At 47.5% G+C, this 19,354-nt stretch overlaps 6 protein-coding genes across 6 annotated transcripts; 2 read left to right on the forward strand and 4 right to left on the reverse strand.

Moving 5' to 3' along the window:
• Positions 1-70: 70 nt before the first annotated feature.
• On the reverse strand, positions 71-1,930 carry L228DRAFT_225002 (Choline/ethanolaminephosphotransferase). The gene is made up of 8 exons (XM_018330364.1): positions 1,734-1,930; positions 1,661-1,670; positions 1,453-1,610; positions 1,355-1,401; positions 1,203-1,298; positions 869-1,145; positions 406-808; positions 71-299 (listed from the first exon to the last, which is right to left on the reverse strand). Exons 1-8 carry the CDS (start codon positions 1,871-1,873, stop codon positions 201-203), a joined length of 1,230 nt encoding a protein of 409 aa, XP_018184831.1. The 5' UTR covers positions 1,874-1,930; the 3' UTR covers positions 71-200.
• Positions 1,931-2,144: 214 nt separating this feature from the next.
• On the reverse strand, positions 2,145-3,916 carry L228DRAFT_225005 (NIPSNAP family protein). Its single transcript, XM_018330365.1, has 3 exons — positions 3,348-3,916; positions 2,965-3,273; positions 2,145-2,891 (listed from the first exon to the last, which is right to left on the reverse strand). Exons 1-3 carry the CDS (start codon positions 3,559-3,561, stop codon positions 2,407-2,409), a joined length of 1,008 nt encoding a protein of 335 aa, XP_018184832.1. The 5' UTR covers positions 3,562-3,916; the 3' UTR covers positions 2,145-2,406.
• Positions 3,917-4,598: 682 nt separating this feature from the next.
• On the forward strand, positions 4,599-5,377 carry L228DRAFT_241938 (hypothetical protein; the record flags this gene model as incomplete). The annotated part of the gene is made up of 2 exons (XM_018331372.1): positions 4,599-4,703; positions 4,763-5,377. The coding sequence occupies 2 exons, from the start codon at positions 4,599-4,601 to the stop codon at positions 5,375-5,377; spliced, it is 720 nt and encodes a 239-aa protein (XP_018184833.1).
• A 4,828-nt stretch (positions 5,378-10,205) lies between these two features.
• On the reverse strand, positions 10,206-12,856 carry L228DRAFT_264028 (major facilitator superfamily transporter). Its single transcript, XM_018334542.1, has 13 exons — positions 12,509-12,856; positions 12,359-12,453; positions 12,285-12,291; positions 12,152-12,235; positions 12,033-12,093; positions 11,852-11,976; positions 11,614-11,796; positions 11,497-11,554; positions 11,402-11,442; positions 11,256-11,343; positions 11,071-11,192; positions 10,891-10,998; positions 10,206-10,811 (listed from the first exon to the last, which is right to left on the reverse strand). The coding sequence occupies exons 1-13, from the start codon at positions 12,638-12,640 to the stop codon at positions 10,344-10,346; spliced, it is 1,572 nt and encodes a 523-aa protein (XP_018184834.1). The 5' UTR covers positions 12,641-12,856; the 3' UTR covers positions 10,206-10,343.
• Positions 12,857-13,145: 289 nt separating this feature from the next.
• Positions 13,146-14,911, forward strand: L228DRAFT_251398 (TauD-domain-containing protein). Its single transcript, XM_018333549.1, has 5 exons — positions 13,146-13,818; positions 13,893-14,008; positions 14,062-14,487; positions 14,540-14,573; positions 14,628-14,911. The coding sequence occupies exons 1-5, from the start codon at positions 13,375-13,377 to the stop codon at positions 14,733-14,735; spliced, it is 1,128 nt and encodes a 375-aa protein (XP_018184835.1). The 5' UTR covers positions 13,146-13,374; the 3' UTR covers positions 14,736-14,911.
• A 1,175-nt stretch (positions 14,912-16,086) lies between these two features.
• On the reverse strand, positions 16,087-17,989 carry L228DRAFT_49993 (kinase-like protein). The gene is made up of 5 exons (XM_018336646.1): positions 17,757-17,989; positions 17,435-17,507; positions 16,890-17,378; positions 16,314-16,826; positions 16,087-16,223 (listed from the first exon to the last, which is right to left on the reverse strand). Exons 1-4 carry the CDS (start codon positions 17,766-17,768, stop codon positions 16,339-16,341), a joined length of 1,062 nt encoding a protein of 353 aa, XP_018184836.1. The 5' UTR covers positions 17,769-17,989; the 3' UTR covers positions 16,087-16,223; positions 16,314-16,338.
• Between the last annotated feature and the right edge of the window lie 1,365 nt (positions 17,990-19,354).

The raw sequence follows: 19,354 nt of genomic DNA on the forward strand, positions 1-19,354 counted from the left end.
CAACTCAAAAATCTTCTTTTGACGTTCTCGTTATAGTGGAAGGATATGGTTCAATAAAGTCATAGGTGAGAAAATGGTCCATCATATTCTTTTCAACGCTATGTTTCATTTGCGCTTGGAAGGATCTTCTGATAGTGTCTATTACAATATAGTATATACCTCTTAATGCCGCAACAACAAAAACCGACAATTTACCGTTTCTATGCCTTCTTCTTGTCCTCGTCCTTTTCCACGTACGGGTGCTTGATTGTGAGGCACCAAATGTCGAGATAATCGCAGATGGCGAAGATGACGTCAATCTAGAATTTTAAATCATTGTCAGTTTCTTGGTCTTCCAGTAGAAAGAAAGGGAAATTCGAGATGCAATTGAAAAGATGGATGTAAAAAAGGGAATGGAAGACATACCACAAAACTACCATAGACACCAATGCTCAGACCCAAGCACAAAAAGACAAATGCGACTTGGTACACGTCGCTGCCTAATGCGCTGGGCCAGCCCCTGCCGATATGATCGTACAGCCACGGACCAAGGCTGTCAATGACACCAAAGAGGAGCGGCGCCGCGATGATGTTTTGGTAGGGGAATCGAGCCTTGCACAGGTGTGCGACAATCATTTGTCCCACGGAGTACGCGTTGACGAGGCCGACAAAGAAGACGAACGGGATGAGGTGGTGGTTAAGGATTACAGGCTGGAGATAGAGATACGCCGCGGTCAAGGTCCAGGTGATAAAGAAGGGAGCCAGGCCAAGCAAAGCAGGCTTAACAGGCTCGTTGCGGGCACGACGGGCCTTCATGACGCTCAGAGCGCTGAAAGATTTTCGAGTCAGCACGAGCGACAATTTTGTAAATAGAAGAGCGGAAGCAAACCTTTGAATGGTATTAAACACTAGAACGATTCCACCATACACCATGTACCATTCGTTAAAGTGGAGGTCGTAGATTGTGTCCGGGATAAAGTCAAATTTGGGAACTCCGACAGTTTGGAGCATAGACTGCTGCCAAAAGCTTGCGCCCCCTTTGAGTCCAGTGATTGCGAAGACGATGCAGAGGGTCAAGATCCCTTCGACGGGGCCAGATACGAGGCCAAGCGTGAGGGTGTGCGTGTGGTACTCGTCCCAGGTTTGGATATAGAAGGTGAGGAGAGCTGCCGCATTCGTTAATGACTATACCTCTGAGCACAGGGAAAGAAAGTGACACATACAGGCAAAGAGGGTCAAGACGGTCTTCCAGCCTTGTCCGAGGTTCATGGCCGCAGCGAAGAGGAGCACTTCAAGGAAGGTATTGCAAGCATCGACGCCTATTGCGTACGTTAGTAAATAAACTTTAGGAGGCTTAACAGCAAGTATAACATACCATGATCGAATAATTCTCCCAATGGCCCGCTTTGACGAGTTCTCCGTCTATTTCGTAATCAGTATCATTGTGCACTCCGTCTTGGAAAAAGGACATACGCTTGTTGGCCGTCGCATGCGTCGAATGTCTGGTACAGAAAGAGACCGACAGCCCAAGTATAATATACCCATGAAGGACAGTCCTGATCGAGCGTCGGATTATACCAGAGCATGGTCAAGAAATTCATGACCACGAAGCTGAAGCCGGTCAGGGTGATCTAGATTATCTTAGCGGAAAGAAGGGAGAAGGGAGAGCTAGAAAACTCACGGCATTGGGCCTAAATGATTAATTAGCAATTCGCGGCATCCAACCCATCGTCTTCTTCTATTGAATAACTTACGCCATGGACATGGGAAAGAGTTTGATCGCGACATTGGTGTAGAATGGCTTCAAAACATAGCGCGACACAAGGGAATGATCCACGCCGGAGTATTTGTACTCCTTGAGGTTTGGAAGCTTGTACGTTCGAATGTAAACCATTTTGCTCTATATCGCCAGCGGCGAGAGACAAGATACGGGCGACAGAAAAAGGGAGAAATGGGTTAAAAAAAAAAAAAAAAAAAGTTGTGGGCAGGGGATGTCACGAAAAGCGTGGTGATAAGCCACTTGGCGATGGTTTCGCGTCTTGCTGGCTAAAAAGTTGGATTAAAAGCGCGCTCTGTGACGTCGTTTGTTTCGCCAACTCCCGCTGTGGGGGACCTGGGGGTCTCTTATCCGGCGCTAAATTCCGTGTCGCACAGTTGCTCTATAAGCTCCAATCATAATATTGTTGTAGCTATCGCTCACTCTTCTACAGGGGGGAAAAAATAATAAGAAAAAGTCCGATATAATCGGTTTCATTCAAATAAACATTGTGAAATAGCAGTATGCAACCTATTTCCTTCCGAGAAATTTCCATCGTACCCTAATTGGAAACCCAAATCAATGAAATTGCAAGCTTCGAAGCTGGAACAAATCATCAGAACTGCAGGCAATAAACCCACAAGACAAAACAAACTTTGCAGCTTTCTCCTTTAAGCCACTGGTGACCAAGGCATAGGGATCAAAATCCGGCTCTTCATCGACTGGATCAAGGGAACGGTCTTGTGCACAGTCTCTCCCCATCCTTCAATGCCCCAGCTCTGCTCTCGTCGCACTTTTCGTTCCTCCAGATCCGCAAATTGCCACAGATGATGAACGGTATTGAGGTCGCCAATTTGGCAGAACCATGCACCTACTCCTTCCATGACCTCACGGCGTGCCTTGAGACCGCGCCTCCAGTGGGTCTCCCATTCCAAGAGGTTCCCGGGATGGAGCGTGTACGACCGTAGTTCAAATACTCCTCCAAGCTGCCGAGGCGGTGTGGTCGGCCAGAACGAGAATTCTTGCATCAGAGATGTCTTCTTGGATGTGATGAGTGACTTGAGCTTCTTGTCGAAGGCAGGGAACTCTGGGTGTGAGGCAATGGAGTGGAGCGAGGCATGGTAACCTTGGTACTTTTGATATTCCCAAATGTGAACTTATGGGTCAAGTTAGCAATTTGCATCAAGTGGTTGACGAGGAGGTACTGCAATTGATGTAATTTGACGTACCAAAAGTGTCACAGTCGCCCACCTCTGTTCGCCATGAGCCAACGAGGTTGACTCTGTTTTCCGGCATGGACGCCATGCGAGGATACCAGCCGCCCACCAATTCAACATATTCATCGACTTTGTCCGGTTTCACATCATGAAAGACGATTGAATGAACGTATTTTCCTCTCGCCAATGCCTGCGAAAATGATGTTTCAATCTCCTTATCCAGCTGTTGTCCTTCCTTGGTACCGTAGATGAGGGATGAAAAGGCTCCTCCTTTCCGCTTCGCAGCTTCTACTGGCCCCGGGCCAACGACCTGTGTTGCTTCTGCCAATCATCAGTCTATAATTCTTGGTTTGCGAGTGTATCTGCGTGGCTCGAGCTGTGTATTGATTACATACTTGCTTCTTCCTGCTTCTTCTTCTTTGCTGCTGCGAGCATCTCCCGAAAGATGGCCTGTCGCGACTCGAATTTTGGGGCGTCATCTGGGGTAATGTCTGCCAAAGCTGGCGCTCTTTTAGGTTGTTGGTTCGGTATGGCGGTGCTGAACGAGCGAAGAGCAAAGTTTGAAGAACCCAAAGAGCGAGAGCTCGAGACTAGACGTCGCGACAGCATGGTTGGAGTAGTTGAAGTTTTTGGAGAGGTGAGTAGCAGCAGGCGTTGAGACAGGCTGGAGCTGAAGGATAACTGGAGGGCAACAGAGCGAATCGGAGAGATACCGATCTGTGGGGTAACACACTCAGGTACAGGTAAGTGGAGGAATTGTTGACGGGGCCGTGAGCCCGAGACAGCGAACGGGTTAAGAAAGGTTGATGGAGAAAGCGAGGAAACGCAAAGAGATTAGATACAATGGCCTGTCGCAGGAGAAGGCGACAGGAAGAAGAATCAATCGATACGAACACTCCACGCAGTCGGTGGTATCTGCAAGAGGTGCAGAAAAGGGCGGAGGGTCAAGAATTGTCAATGGAGGTGGAATGGGCGGAACGTGACGTGAGGAAAAGAGACACACGACCATTCACTTTTAATATAATTTGGTGGACTATAGGACTAAACTAACTGATAGTTAACTGATAATTGGTCTGGATTTGCTGAACACGGGGGAATCTACCAGCCAATCTGCCTAAGGCACAAAGGTATCTTAGACAAGTCTACCCCCAAACGCGGGGGTGACTTGGATCCAACAGGTAAATCTGCGTGACATCACAGGTACTTTAGCCAGTTTAGATTTGCGGGGTCCCCTGGTCGTCTTTTCCTGCTGATCAACTTGTTTTGGTTTCGTTGATCAATTGCTCTGACAAATGATCTGCTCCTTGTGAAACAATTGTTACCATATGATATGCTTCTCTTTGTTTTCTTTCACTCATTGACTTGGCATATTTCAGAGGGTAAACTCATCGTATGTGAAGCTCGCCGTGCAATAAGATCTTTAAGTTCCATCTTTTGCCGTGAGCGGTCGGGCCCTTGTACCACGTTAGACAGAAAATGCCCGATAGCGCCGCTGCCGCCGGCTTCGGATACACCAAGGGCAGCTAAACCACTGTAGTTTAACATCATCATCCGCAACATCATACTATACCCTACTGTGACTTGAGCCGCTTTCTATCAGGAAGTCACTCCTGTCAATCACATTTGAACACCCGAAATAAACTGTCATGGCTACTCCCACCCAACCACTGTCGTCCACGACGGTGACGAATTTACCTCCCGCCTTCAGCCTCCCTTCAGAGGTTGTCGCTTGTCTAAAAAATGCCCGATTCGTGAGTGATATTATCTATACATCCGCCCTTACCAACGTACTGATCAAAACCCTTGATAGCTTCATCTAGGAACGTGCGACGAATTATTTCCTCATGTCTCACTCATGAACTACACCTACCTTCCCTCGACACCCTTCACTCCCAATCCCGTCGTGATTATGACCACCAGCCCTTCATCCAAAAAGACCCAGCACATGGCCAAGAATCCCCACGTCAGTCTGCTCGTGCATGACTGGGTTTCGCATCGCCCGCCCACTCGTCCTTCAGATGCCGGTGTTGAGGGTTCTCCTCCTCGTCCCGCTCCGAGATCTAGTCTGGCGAGCATGCTTCTCGACCTCAACTCGAGCTCATTGTCCAGGATTAGCGCAACCATCAATGGCGTCGCGAGGTTAGTGTCACAAGGAAGCGATGAGGAGGCGTGGTACAAGGCCCTTCATGTCGAGAACAATAGCTTTGAGGACCAAGCGCAGGGTGGTGTCGGCTTACAGGGTGCACCGGGCAGCCAAGGCAGCGGCCGAGACTGGACCATTGAAGGGGAGGAGGTGAGAGTCGTGGTTGTTCAGCCGCAGGACGGAAGCATCGCAGATTGGAAGGGCGGTGTCAAGGACTGGTCCTTGGAAGACACAGTGTCGGAGGATCGAGGCAGACAGCAGCCCTTGGTCAATGGCGTCTAGGAGCAGGTTCTCCCAGCGGTAGGCAACAGCCATTTTTTCAATTCTTGTTACTCATTCACAGCAAAAATTGACCCGAATGTTGAGGAAAGAATTCATAATATTTTGTGTGTTTGACCCTTTCAATTACTTTGAGTCAGTGATTCCACGCTTCACTCCCGTTGCGAGTCAATCTGCCTATTCCCTGTCCCTGTCCCTGTCCTTGTCCATTGCAGTTGCTAAATCTCCTCTTCACTGCCTCTTCCTTCACCAGCAAACTCCGCGTCATACTTCTCTATAAAAGAGTTGTCGCCCTCCCCATAGGTTGTTCGAGCTTTCTGGTCTCCCTCCCTAGGTAACCTTTCTACATGCAATAACGTGTTTGTATAAATTTCTAGTTGACGGGGACCTACCACCCGGATGATTTTTAGTTCATTAAACTTCAACACCGCAGATTCTTATTGTTGAACGTTGGATTTCTTTCTCCAACATTTGTATCCTGATGCCATACGAGGCTCAAATACAAGTATATTGATCAGTGGACAACTCACGCTTTCATCAGCAGCCTAGGGCCTCTGAAGCCTGGCTATTGAAGAATCTCAAGCAAGCAAGATGACATCCTGATTTACAGCAATGACCTAGAGACACACCGGGGACACGTCCAGAAAGTCCTAGTTGCCTTGCAGGCTGCCGGCCTCCGGGTGGACATTAAGAAGTGTGAATTCAATGCTACAGAGGTTACCTACCTATGCCTAATTGTAGGCCAGGGAACAGTGAAGATGGACCCCGCTAAGGTGGAAGCAGTTAAGAAATGGGAGACTCCTAAGAACGTACGCGATGTTCACGGGTTCCTAGGATATGCAAACTTTTACCGACGACTTATTAAAGGGTTCTCTGTAGTGGCCACACCGCCGCTGAAGCACACAATCATCTCCAACGCCCAGAAAAATAACCTCGCGTGGCAACTGAACGCCTCCTTGATCACACGTCTACAGCACAGCGACATCGCGAGCTCAATGTTTCTGGTCCAGCACATCAGTTGCAGCATATAACCATTTCAGAAGAAGCAGTGTAGCTGATAGACGAAGAAAAATGGCAGTATAATTGCAATATGATCCGGGGTCCGACCAAGACTTTAGGCGCGACTAGCTTCCTCTTTCCGAGAGCTGGATGAGATATCATCAGATTTTCAAGTTCTGGCAGCCCGTAGGGGTCAAGGCCATTCTGGATTTTCAACGCAGCGGACTCAGGGGCTGCTGCATTGGAGATATTGTCGGGCTAGGAAAGACCTGGCTGGTAGTTTGTTACATGCTTGCAGTAAGTTTCCTTCCAAATTTACCTTTGTCAAATGCCAATCTTGCACAGATCAGAAATTCTGCCAGCGAGGCAATGCCGGACAGACCAGAGGCGCCTGGCAATGACTTTCCTCGCTAGACGTGACGCCAATCTCCAAGTTCTCGAAACGCGACGATAGAGCAAAATATAGCCAAAGGGCTGGGTTCCTACTTGACAATATAGAACAAGGGTTGACGTGGAATGGCTTGAAATGGAAAGAATAACCGATTGAAGGAGCTGTAGTCCATGAGAGTGTCATCCTGGCAAGTACAGCACCCACCACTCAGCAAACATCAAATTATACTGTGGAAGAGATTGAGATTGTGGAAGAGACACTGTCTCATGCTAGCAAACTGCTCACTCTACAAGGGTACTCCCTGCAGCTCTCCGAACACGGCTGTAAGAAAGGAAGGAATCACTCGGCGATGATTAGTGTCCTACGAAGCACCGAAACATCTTTCCGTGGTGTCTGCTTAGCAAGCTGCTTTTCTCAGAAGTAAAGGAAAATTACAAACAGACAGCAGCAAGGCCGTTCGAAAGCTTATCGATCCTACATTGTAGGACTTGAAACCGTCTTACAAATGGTCGAAGGGCGTGGAGGACATTCAACTACAGCATATAACCAGCATGGGACGATAATTCTTGGGGATACGTTCGCCTAGATTGGCACCGTTTGGAGTTATCTTTCCTCTCAAGCGCATCTCTCGGCCTTTTATCAAACCTCGCGCTTTCGTCTGCCTGCTGCTTTTCGGGTCCTTGAGGCAAACGACCCAATCCTGCTCTTGGCATAGCGCTGAGTCTTCAAAAAGCTCGTCAATAGACCAGTGAAAATAAAGCGTCACAACCGCCTAGATCAAAATCTGAATTTTCTGGAAATTTCGAACTCGATGACTATACTTGTAAACTCCGAATTTACAAGAATCACTTACAAACATCACTTCAATTGATAAAATGACTATCAAAAAGGTCCGAGAATGGGCGAAAAGAGCCAAAAAGGCGCAAAGACAGCCAAAGAACCAGACGACAGAACCTCCAAACCAAAAAATTTCAACGGCAGCATCACTGTTCAGGTCAAGGTGCTATGGGAGGAGGGACTTGCAGGTGGAAGCAACCAAAGAATGGGAATCCAGCACATTGTGTAGTGCACCAAGCTGTTTTTGTGCACTGTATGTAACTTTACCCTATGACTCTATCTACATCTTCTACTTTAGACGTCGTCTTCATCTGCATTCGCAGCATGAGTCAAAGTCAAACAATACCGAAACGCACTAGGCCCAGCCATAAGAACGCGGTTTTACGGAGCATAGACTCGTTTACACGAAGCATATTGGACTTTACTTCCCCGGCAAATGCTTCTTTGCGCCACGCTGGCCAAAGTTCTCGAGGGTCTAAGTCTCTCATCTTAATATCGCCTCCTCTCGCAGTCGGAAGTTGAAACTATACTTTATTCATTACGTTTACTTTCCGGGTGTATAAGTGATGATACTCAGGACTCAATCACCTGCCACTCTTGCTCCACAAGGCCGAAGGCGAAGGCTACACGTCAGGCAGTTTTCCGTCCCAGCAGGAAGCATTCAGAAAACGGTACTGCAGAGGCTGGTCCTCTAAGTGCCATTAGCTCGCCGCCCGTACCTCCCGATGAGAAATTCGAGGGACGAGGGTTTCTTAAGGTAGGCCAAAAAATATTGGCCGGAAAAAACAAAACCGTCAAAGACGGCCATGACATAACTCGACAAATAGCTAATCGAGTCATTTGATCCTAGACAAAGCACATATGATGAAGAATAAGGGAACCTGGTTCTTACTGGCCTTTGAACAATGCCTAGGCAATCTCTTTTTCTTTGATGGTTGACTAAAATACCAATATCTGGCCAGCTCAGGAGCTTTACGGGATCTGTGTGGCCCTTAGATTGCAGCCAGATCTGTACGGGAGCTGAGTAGATTAAATTACAGACTAACAAGACTCTACAAATCTGAGACAGGATTTAGTCTCCTCCGAAGTCGGACCCCAAGTGCTGAATCAACAGCGAAGCAGTTAGCAAAGATGGGTGCTATCAAATCTTTGCCAAATCCCAGAGACGACGTGAAGGAACTGCTTCCTCAATGTACTCTCGAAGGAACGAATTATCGAATTTATTGTTGAAGTTCAGGAATACAAACATGATAAAGAAAAGAAAGCTGCTGGCCCCGACGGAAGGCTTGTCGAGGAAGATGAAGAGCATGAGAAGCAGCGCAGTCTAGCAAAGTGGGCTTGGATAAGCAGAGAACAAACCAAAGCAAATGCTCAAAAGATACAAAGGAGTCCCAGCAGCAGAGTTGGTTCTCCCATGCGGTCATATAATTTTTGCACTTTCCTGCTTCTCATGAAGTCCCTGCCGTTCTTCAAATAATCTCTATCTCGAAAAGTCGCAAAGAAATCGACAAATGCATATCACCATCCCTAATTTTACAGGAGAAAGCTGTTTCACAGAAGCCGTTTACATGGAAAATCCAGTTGACCATTCGAAACCAGAAAGGCAAAAAGGCTGCAAGAGGAACTGGCCATCCAGCGTGCATATACTGCACATCCGGATGTTTTCACCAGATTCTGCTCTCCCCAACTCCGGCAAGCTGAACCAGATCTAGCGAAGCAGTTGGAGTCGAGAAGGTTGTCGATCATCACCGCGTTCCTTGGTCTACAAGAACAGCGATGCCACTGCCGAAGCTCAGACCCTCGAGGAGAGATCTCGTCGTACGAGGCACAGAATTGGTCAAAAGAAGAAGCCGGGTGGGTTTGAACACGCAGCTGAAAAAAGGATCACGACACCATAACGCTTTTGAGATGGTTTGGCGCTGGTACCCCATCGTGAGCTCGAGTTGACCCTCATCATGATCCTCAGCTCGGAACCTCTGCAAATGATCGTACAACTGGAGTTCGACCCGGGTTGTGATGAAAATCTTTGTTTTTCCCGGCTATGCCGGCGGAGGGCACGCAGAAACCTGCGCTCCCAAAAAATAACCAACGCCTCTGTAAAATACCCGCGCGGGAACGCAGGGCGGCTCCTTGGTATGCATGCACATCCGCACTGCGGAAGGCGGTGTAGAATATGAAGTGACCAATGACTCCCAACATATGATCCCGGAGAGCGGGATTTGCTGGTTTGAAACTTTCAAGACCAGGATTTAAAAAATAGAACGCATCTACCATAATGAGCTCTCTCAATGGTTAAACACCCCAGGCAACAATGTGGGTGTTTTAAACCCATCCGGCCCCAATCACTTTCGACAGAGCGATAGTCTCTGTAGGTTCATCTGCCTATTCTTTGAGATGGTCGGAATCTATGCGTATGTGTAATGCATCCATTAGATGATATCTCTCTGCAAAGCCTCCACTTTTGGCCATCTACAAGATTCAGAGTCAATCCAACTCGCCAGTAGGGCCACGATGCTGAGATCAGAGCATCTATACAGCTACTGTTTTTCTTGAGACGTTCCATTTACAGTTGGCGGCATATCTAGGGTTATAAGAAACGTGTTTGAGCAAGTATATGTTTATGTATTGTGTGTATGGTCAAGGATATGGGCGTCCGTAAGATATATAATCTAGAATGTGAACATGAAGCATCTAATCGTGTCGAAGCTGAACAAATTGTATGCAAAATTTGCAAACCCAAGTCTATTTTGTCCGGGATATGATTCCCTCTCGTGCATCTTCTGTCTCCTCACCGCTGGCCGTAGCACCGTTATTGGGAATGACACCGCCCTCTTCATCTTCTTTCTTCTTTGCCTTTTCCTTCCTCGGAATGTCCCACCAATGATACATTATGGCAATGGCTAGCGTGATAGCAGGCTGTGCAAAGCCGTACGCTACCGTGGAATATATGAATCCGCGCTTGAAGCGGGGAGCGTGACTCTGGGGATACGTAAGGAGAGGAACGAACGTGTTGAATGCATAACCTGCGGCATTCATGATGCCTAGTACAATCGCACGTTCCTCGGCGTCTCCGCCGCATATTTCATTGACCCAGGCCATGGATAACGGACCATAAGGGACGGCTCCGCGGAGAATGAGAAAGGCGAACCATTTAAGACCGACGGGGATAGCCCAAACGGCTAGTAGGATGGAGGATAGGAAGCCAAAGAACTAAAAGCGTGTTAGTGTTTCGCCATGGAAATGGGGAAAATAAAATGAAGTAGTTGGCAGCCGGGGAAAGAGGGCGTACAGTAGAGACGGCCATGAATGGGGCTCGTTTTCGAAAGAGGTCGCTGAGAATAGCTAGGACAATAGTCGTAACGAGTTGTATGGCGGACTGTGCGGTAGGAACGGTATTCTTGATGACGAAACATGGTCAGCATCCGGGACAGGGCTGAACAATTCGGTATCAGTGCAGGATATCACTTACGATCTTGTAGACGGAGAAATGTTCCGACTTCATCCACAGCGAAAATGGATTGACGCTCGATGACGGCGAGGCGTTAATAAAGATAATATATAGCAGAGTAAAGAGGTACAAGTGCCAGCGGCCTATGGAGGACGTTATTATTAGGATAGATGGTATAAATGGTTGAGAAAAGGTAAAATGCATACCGAAAACACGTTTGAACGCTGACAGGCCAAGTCGTGTCCGCGGTGCTCTACCAATTGCTGCCATTCGATCTCGTGCTAGAGTGCGATCCTACGATTTGTCAGTGACAAACAGAAGAAGAGAAACATTTTATCATGAATTGGCTTACCTTCTCTGTTAAATAAAAGACACGAGTGTTATCAGGAGTATCTGGAACACGTCAGTGCTGGTGCCGTCTGGAGTCATCTCTCATACTATACACACCGGGAAGCAAGAAAAATCCTGCGATGGCAATCGGAGCACTAATCACCCCATCCATGATCTGTGTTGGCAGTCAGAGAGACGGAAACACCAGCATCTCCGTCTTATTAGACTACTTACAAACAGCCATTTCCAGCCCGCCAGACCTCCTACGTGGTTCAGTCCTTTATAGACTGCGGCCTGTAGGTATCCAGAAAACATAGCAGCAGCAGCCGAGGATGCATGAAATATACCCGCCCTCTTACCCAATTCCGAGGGTTTATACCAAGCTCCCAGAATGGTGTGTCCGGCAGGGTAAAAGACCTGCGGGGTTTAGCATTGAGCCTTTTCTTTGATATCAACTCTAAACATTGCTCACCGACTCCAACAACCCCACAAAGAACCTAATGGCAATGACATGGTCAGACGTTTTTGCGGCAGCCAAGCAAAACGTCAAAATTGTCCAAATGAGCTCGCAGGATGGAATCCAAATGGATGGTCGGACTAGGAAAGATCAACAGTCTGAGCATTTTGCCGGATGATTACTCGATTATTCTCACCCTTTGTTATTATAATCTGTGATGGTATTTGACCAACAACATAGCCGGCTGTCCAGGCAGTCTATACCAATGTGTTGTAAGAATTGTATCTCCTTTGTGCATACTAGAAGTCCCCTTACATCTACCAGGTTTAGTTGATCGCCATTCATGGCCAGGTCTTCCTTCATCCCACTGACAAAGGCATTTGCGATATTTGTTTGGTCCTTGGAATGGTAAGAATGGTATTCGACAATTTGAACACATCATGCTTACAAGATTCCTACGATTAAAGTTAGTTATTTATTCCAAACGCGAAGGACAACAATGACGCGGGTATTCTCACGTACTTGATAAAATACCCAAGTGACAGTAATGTCAATAAAAATGTGTCAAGTTTTCGAAGGAATTTCTTTTCTTCCTTTGTCTGCTCCGGATCATAGTCCTGAAATATTCCAATGTAAGTAATAGTCAGTTATAACCGAAGTTCCAGGACTTACCCAGATGTACGACCACCAGGGAGGTTTGCCTGGACTCTTGACTTCTCCTATCTCCGAGACATCACGACTATTTTCCTCTGCTTCTAAGACAGAAGTACGGTCTTTTGACGAGTCAAGCGTGCCATGGGCCATATTCACAGCAAAAACTCTTCTCCGTCTGTCACAATTTGTTTACCACGAGGATGTGACAGAATTCAAATCCTATATTAAACTACTTTTTCTGGCAGTGTGATATCCATCCCTGCCCACGGATAGCGGATTCGAATTTCCGGTCCAGCAAGTGCCCAGAATCCATCCAAAACTTTTGATATCACGAATTTGGCAATCCATGTTGCGCTATTACAGGGGCACGTCGCTCCCAAAGATAACATTCTTTTCTTCGGTCCTGAGATAGCATGATAACGGTTGTTCAACTTATTCAGCGCGAATCATTCACTCGTGCTTGAGTTGTAAAGGTAGATTTGCGTGAGCTTGTCGCAGGCCAATGGAGATATTGCTCGATGGTGTCAACGCCAAGGAAGCGGGGAATCCCTGTAAGTATCCCAGGTAGCGCGACGATTTCAGATAAAGCAAACGGTAAATCATGCGTGCTTTGCAACAAAACTATAATTGCGAGTCAACTATGTAATTATGGGCTCTGAAACTCAGCGTATAACGATGGGTCTGTGACATGCATGGAACAGGAGTGCGTGATGCATTGACGAGATCGCGCAATTCAATGTAGATAACGATCGCTTCGTAATCCAAGAAACACAAAATAACCACGAGGATAAAACTCCAGGGCAATGTAAAAAGAAATAGCGATTGGCAGATTTCACAAACAATTCTGAGCAAGTAAACCAGATTCCTGAAGCATCTCTTGCATCATGGCGCCAGCCCCCATTGTGCCCGCTATTTTGGACTATGTTCAACCGCGAAAGGATACCCTAGCCCTACCTGCAACCGCAAGAGCGCGACTCGAGAAAGCAGGCATTGATTTGTCAAACGGTTATCCGTACCGTCCAGCAAAGCCTCTTTACCTCGACGACGTTATTGCGATCCGAAACGAGGATCGAGAACATGTCGACCCTGGTTCGCGAGCTGATCCAGAGAAGAAAGCTCTACTTGGAGCAGCCGAAAAGGTCATTCATTTGACTAAACATATTGGTACCGAAATAGTCGGCCTGCAGCTGAAGGATCTTACAGCTCAGCAAAAAGATGAGCTTGGGCTTCTGATTGCAGAAAGATCCGTCGTCTTCTTCCGTGATCAGGACATTACCCCACAACAACAAAAGGAACTTGGACAGTGGTTTGGCGAAATAGAAGTGCATGTAAGCCGCAACCCAATATGCAAGTTATGATAAGTTTTTCCATGACACAATCGTCTAACTCATGCCTTCTCCAGCCGCAAGTGCCGCAAGTCCCAGGCGTGGAAGGAGTGACTGTGATATGGCCTGAGCTTCAAGCCACCGAGAATGAAGCAAACTTCAGACGTCCAGGGGGCGCGTCTCGTTGGCATACGTATGCTGCGCCGTTATCAGTCAAGCAAAGGCCTAAGCTCACAGCTTCTCTAGAGATCTTGTCCACGAAAAGCAACCTGCTGGCGTCACTCATCTTCACAACGATACTGTTCCTGAAGTCGGCGGTGACACCCTCTGGGCGTCGGGCTATTCTGCATATGAAAAGCTCAGCCCTGAATTCCGTAAGTTGATTGATGGCAAGCAAGCTATCTATCGCAGTGCCCATCCATACCTCGATCGTAATGATCCAACTGCTGGACCCAAATATGTTGAGCGTGTCCATCCCCTCGTACGGGTACATCCGGCGACAGGATGGAAAGCTTTATGGGTCAATCGCGCAATGACCGTTTCTATTGTTGGTTTGGATAAGGCGGAAAGTGACTTGATATTGGGCTATCTGTATGATGTGTATGAGCGGAATGTCGACATTCAGGTTCGATTCAAGTGGACACCAAGAACGTCCGCCCTTTGGGACAACAGGTAAGGAATTTTAGCGGTTCGTTGAAGCCGATCAGGTGTTGACAGTTAGCAGAATCACTATACATAACGCAAGCTGGGATTACGAGGTAAGATAGGGACTGAAAGTCGTCTGCACTGCACAAAAGCGTTGACAGCACTAGAACTCCGAGCCCCGACATGGCACTCGAGTAACTTCGCTCGCTGAGAAGCCGTTCTTCAAAGCAGACGCCCCCACGAGAAGAGAGGCGTTGGGACTGGTTTCACAATAACGTCGATAGCTCTTTATTTGAGTTTGAACTGGTCGCAGGTATAGGCTACGAAGTGCTAGCCCAAGGAGAAGGACATGTCTTGAAAGCGTTTCAGTGAAAAGGACACCATGCGGCCAGGAATTAGACGTACTAGTCAAAGAAGCCCGATAGAAATTCTCGCGCAGGTCATCTCCATGACTTATATCTTCCAATTCATTGTGGATGTGAACGAGTGTCGTTGAAAAAGGAATAAGCCCAAGGCAAAATTAGCCTCGTAAAGCCCTCGCCGAGCAGAGTCCGTTCAACCCAGCCTCAACAATGAAATATCTGAGATCGTTAAGATCCACTGCATGTCAACGGCCCGGGTAATGTCGACTGTGAGACTGTCCTAAAAAAAGAATACGTAAATACCCAGATACTTTTAAGTCCACACAAACGTCACATCACATATTCATGGATTGTGATTTTCGGTGAGATATATTTCGATTAAGAGGAAGCAAGCACATGCAGAAAAGAGAAGCAATAAATATCTCCTCACTTCCCCACCCCCTCGAGGAATTCAATAAGCCACCCCGGACGCGACCCGCTTCATAATTTCCACCATCAATACCGTATTGCGTCTTGTTCTAGATCTCGCCTCGTCGCCATAATCCACCGTGTTCGACCACTCCACTACCAATTAGATCAAGTCATCCTCGTCTCCACGGTGAACCTGGCGGCTTGGCTAAGACTGGCTTGGACAAGCAAATAACGAAAATAATGAAATAAAAAAAAAAGAAAACGAGATTGTGAGAGGTTACGGAGGAAAGAAACAAATGAACAAAACAGTAAAGGCAGAAGAAAGGAAAAAAGCACACAACTCAGTTTGCCCAGTTCCCAAAAGGTGCGTAAAATGATTGACTACTAGGCCGCACCTCGCAGATTCCGACGCTGTTAAAGGTGGGAGCTGTGTCCTTGTGACACTGCTGCAGAGTCCAAGGAGAACGATGGAAACTTTGATCGTGGCGGGGGTTCCGCCATTATGACCCGTTCGGAAAAAGGAAGAAGGGAAATAAATTGAGGGGGAAAAAGAGAAAACGCAAATACCAGACAAGCCGGATGTTCCATCATTGTAAAACCTGACCACGCGAATATAGTTTGAAGACGCGGATGGACAATGAACAATGGGATTGGAACAAAGAGGCGAGTCAAGAATTTGAGTGCGGTTCATGGGAATGATAGCTCGAGCTCAGACGTTCAAAGATTACCCGAGAATCCAGAAACGCGCCAGTCTAGCGGCAAAGTGACGAGAAAACAGAGACGGATGCCAGGCGTTAATGGAAAATAAAACCATCGAAACCCACGAAACTTGGAGCAGACTGAAACCATGAGGGCATACTGCTCGATCGAAAGCAATATCAAAACACCTCTAACGGCAACTTCAATCATACTATATGTATCACTGAGAACAAGCATCTCAGCATTTCATTGTTCATTTAGAGACCGTTCTTGGCCGCAGCCGAGCGAGTCCTACTCAATCAAAAAAGTCAGTACTTTGCAGTCAAAACCTCCACGCCAAGCGTCATCAAAACACCAAACGCAGAGAGAGGAGTTCCTTACAAGGAACGATGCTATCATGTTAAACTCACATCCTGGGGTCATTCGCCGGCGACTGGGGTTGAATTGGCTGCTTGGCGGTCCGAGTACGAATATTCTTGGCCGGAGCAACGGCGTTGCCGCCGGCGGCGTCCTGTTGAGCCTTTTGCTCCTCGGCGGCTGCAGCGGCTGCGGCTGCATTGGTCTTTTGAGCAGTGTACTTATAAACGGTCCAGTCAAAGACATAGTCATATTGGAAGCCCTCACGAACAAACAAGTCGCGGAAGATCTTGCGCAAGTAAGAGTAGTCGGGCTTGTCATCGAAACGGAGCGACCGAGTGTAGTTGAGGTAGATGGCAAATTCATTCGGGAAGCCACGGCAGAGCAGATCAGTGGGGGTAGTCATCTTCTTCTCCATGATGCGGTCGTACTTTTGCTTCTTGGTGGCAGCCTTGAGACCTTGCCAGGGGAGAGATCCACGGCAGAAGTAAAGCATGACGTATCCAAGGGATTCCATATCATCACGACGTGATTGTTCTGAAGACCAATTAGCAATTGCAATAGCTGGGACATAGCAAAGGCAAAATTATTTCTACTTACCGACTCCCAAGTGAGTGTTGATACTGGCGTATCGTGCGGTACCGGTCAAGTTCTTATTCTCACGGTAAGGGATGTGAAAGTGGGTCTTCGGGTCACGGTACTTCTTCGCCAGACCAAAGTCAATGACATTGACCTGGTTGCCGCGCTTGCCAATACCCATAAGGAAATTGTCCGGCTTAATGTCGCGATGGATGAATGACTTGGCGTGGATGTACTCGATACGTGAAATGAGTTGATCGGCAAGAAGGAGAACAGTCTTGAGGGAAAATTTGCGGTTGCAGAAGTTGAAGAGATCCTCCAAGCTGGGACCGAGCAGGTCCAAAACCATGGCATTGTAATCACATTCTGTGCCGAACCAACGAACAAAGGGGATTCCAACGCCTCCGGCAAGGGACTTGTAGACTCTAGCCTCGTACTCGAGTTGAGGGTGCTTGGCCTTGACACTCTCAAGTTTAATGGCAATCTCCTCGCCAGAGATGATATTGGTGCCTAAGGTCAGAGTTAGCAACAACCTCTAGCACGAAGCTGCCCTCGGAAGTCCTTACCCAGGTAAATATCACCGAAACTTCCACTGCCAATCTTGCGGCCGATACGATACTTGTTCCCAACTCTCAAATCCTAGAGACAGTAGGTCAACATCGACATTCAAGAAAAAAGTTGTCTATAAAGCAATGTGTTGGAAGTTTTAGGGGGTCAATAGACAACAAATTAAGCGATGCTTCTGGCCAGTTTTGATTCTTGGTAGAAAACAACGGCTAATTTGAACGCCTACCATAGCCCAGTAAAGCCAGACCCGAAACGATGTTTTCGAGTTTTTGTAAATATCGGGAATGCTATAGTGATAAATGAAGTCTGTTGTGTGCTTACCATGGTTGCCATATTGCCGAATGAGCGAGATGAGCGAAAGGCTGATGGGTATGCAAGACCGTGTCCTTTATAGGAGAGTAGAGAGGTTTTTGATGGAGGTTACCCGTAGTGAATGCGTTACGGTGAATGAGCGGCAGCAGGAGATCCACTGGCTCAGGCGGAGGTAATTTCGGGTCTAATCCTCAAGAGTAGAAAATGTCAGATGAAGCTCGAACGGAGAAGCCCGTGTCCGAAAGGGTTCGTCTGCTTCGACAGCCCAGAGGCACTTTTCGGGCTATGAAAGACGAAACCGAATTTCAAGAAGCAGATAGTCGTCGACGAGGGGGGAAAGAATGGACGAACATGTGAGCTGAAAATCACAGAGTCTGGTCACGCACCTTGTCAAACCTCACACAAGTGGGCAACGACCGAGGAAGTTGCAACTGGCGATTCTAGCCAGAGGAGACGTACGAGACTTAGTCCTCGGGAGTGACCAGAGGGTGACTTTGGAACGACGTCGAGATTAAAGTCGAACCAAAGGTTGATCGGTTGAGGCTGCCGCAGACCCTAAAAGATGAGCTTGCAAGGGCAGGATCTGGATCTCGATACCGACACCAAGAGTAGGGGTGGTGGAGATTTGGGAGAGTTGGTGTGTGGACAGATGGGAAAGGGCGTTGGATGAGAGAGTAGCAGTAGTGAGTAGTAGAGCAGCGGTAGTGAGGGCGGATGGACTGACCCAGAAGAGACTGAGAGAATGGTGTGTGTGTGGGAGAGGAGACAGGAAAGGGCGGAGCGGAGTACAAGTACCAGCATGTCACTCTTCACACAATGAAGAGGGGAAAACTGGTAAGAGAGAGGCGAAGAGGTACTTTCTACGGTTACCCAATCCGACGCAAGTGCCGTGATCTTGCCAAGTCCTCATAATCGTTTGCCCCTCCTATTTTGGGCAACTTTTAGACTTTTTCCCTCCTACAATTGGACGCTGACATAATCATCTATTAACAGCCTTGGCACAACAGTACCTTCATACGAGACCAAGTAATTATGCTACTCTGTAAGTGGACACAGGGCGCCAGGCGGCAAAAGAAAAAAAAGCTTTGTGGTGTTGACACTGCCGTTGGGAAAGGTGCCCCCACGTTTAGGTGAAGATATGGCCAAAATTGATAGGCTCATTCATCGTAACCATTGGTCTCTCTCCCGCCCAGCCCGCTGTCAGGCCCGATAATACAAGGCGCATGACCTGGGCAGTACAATTACTTGCGTTTTTCTTCTCTATAGAGCTTTTGGCAGATGCTTGTTGCTGCAATTACAGGGACTATATTTCGTAACAAACATTTATATTACATTTCGTGAGTTCAAGCAAGTATTATGTCTGACCGTATCAGCTTACTCCGTAGTCGTAGCTGTCTTTTCCGAAACAAGAACTCCACATGTTGTCCTTCTGCATACGTACTATTGTGCCCAAAAAAAATCTCATGATCGCCTGCGCCCTACCTTCCTGAATGGTCAATCTCGCCTCTTGACTCTCTGGAGCTGTCAGCCTGATCGGCTTGTGCTCCGAAGGTTCCATCGGGCCTTGACAAGTCTCGGTCGGGCATGAACATTTTCTCTTCTTTCTG

The sequence above is a fragment of the Xylona heveae genome (genome assembly GCF_001619985.1).
Source record: "Xylona heveae TC161 unplaced genomic scaffold L228scaffold_14, whole genome shotgun sequence".
In the NCBI taxonomy this organism is placed as follows: Eukaryota; Fungi; Ascomycota; class Xylonomycetes; order Xylonales; family Xylonaceae; genus Xylona; species Xylona heveae.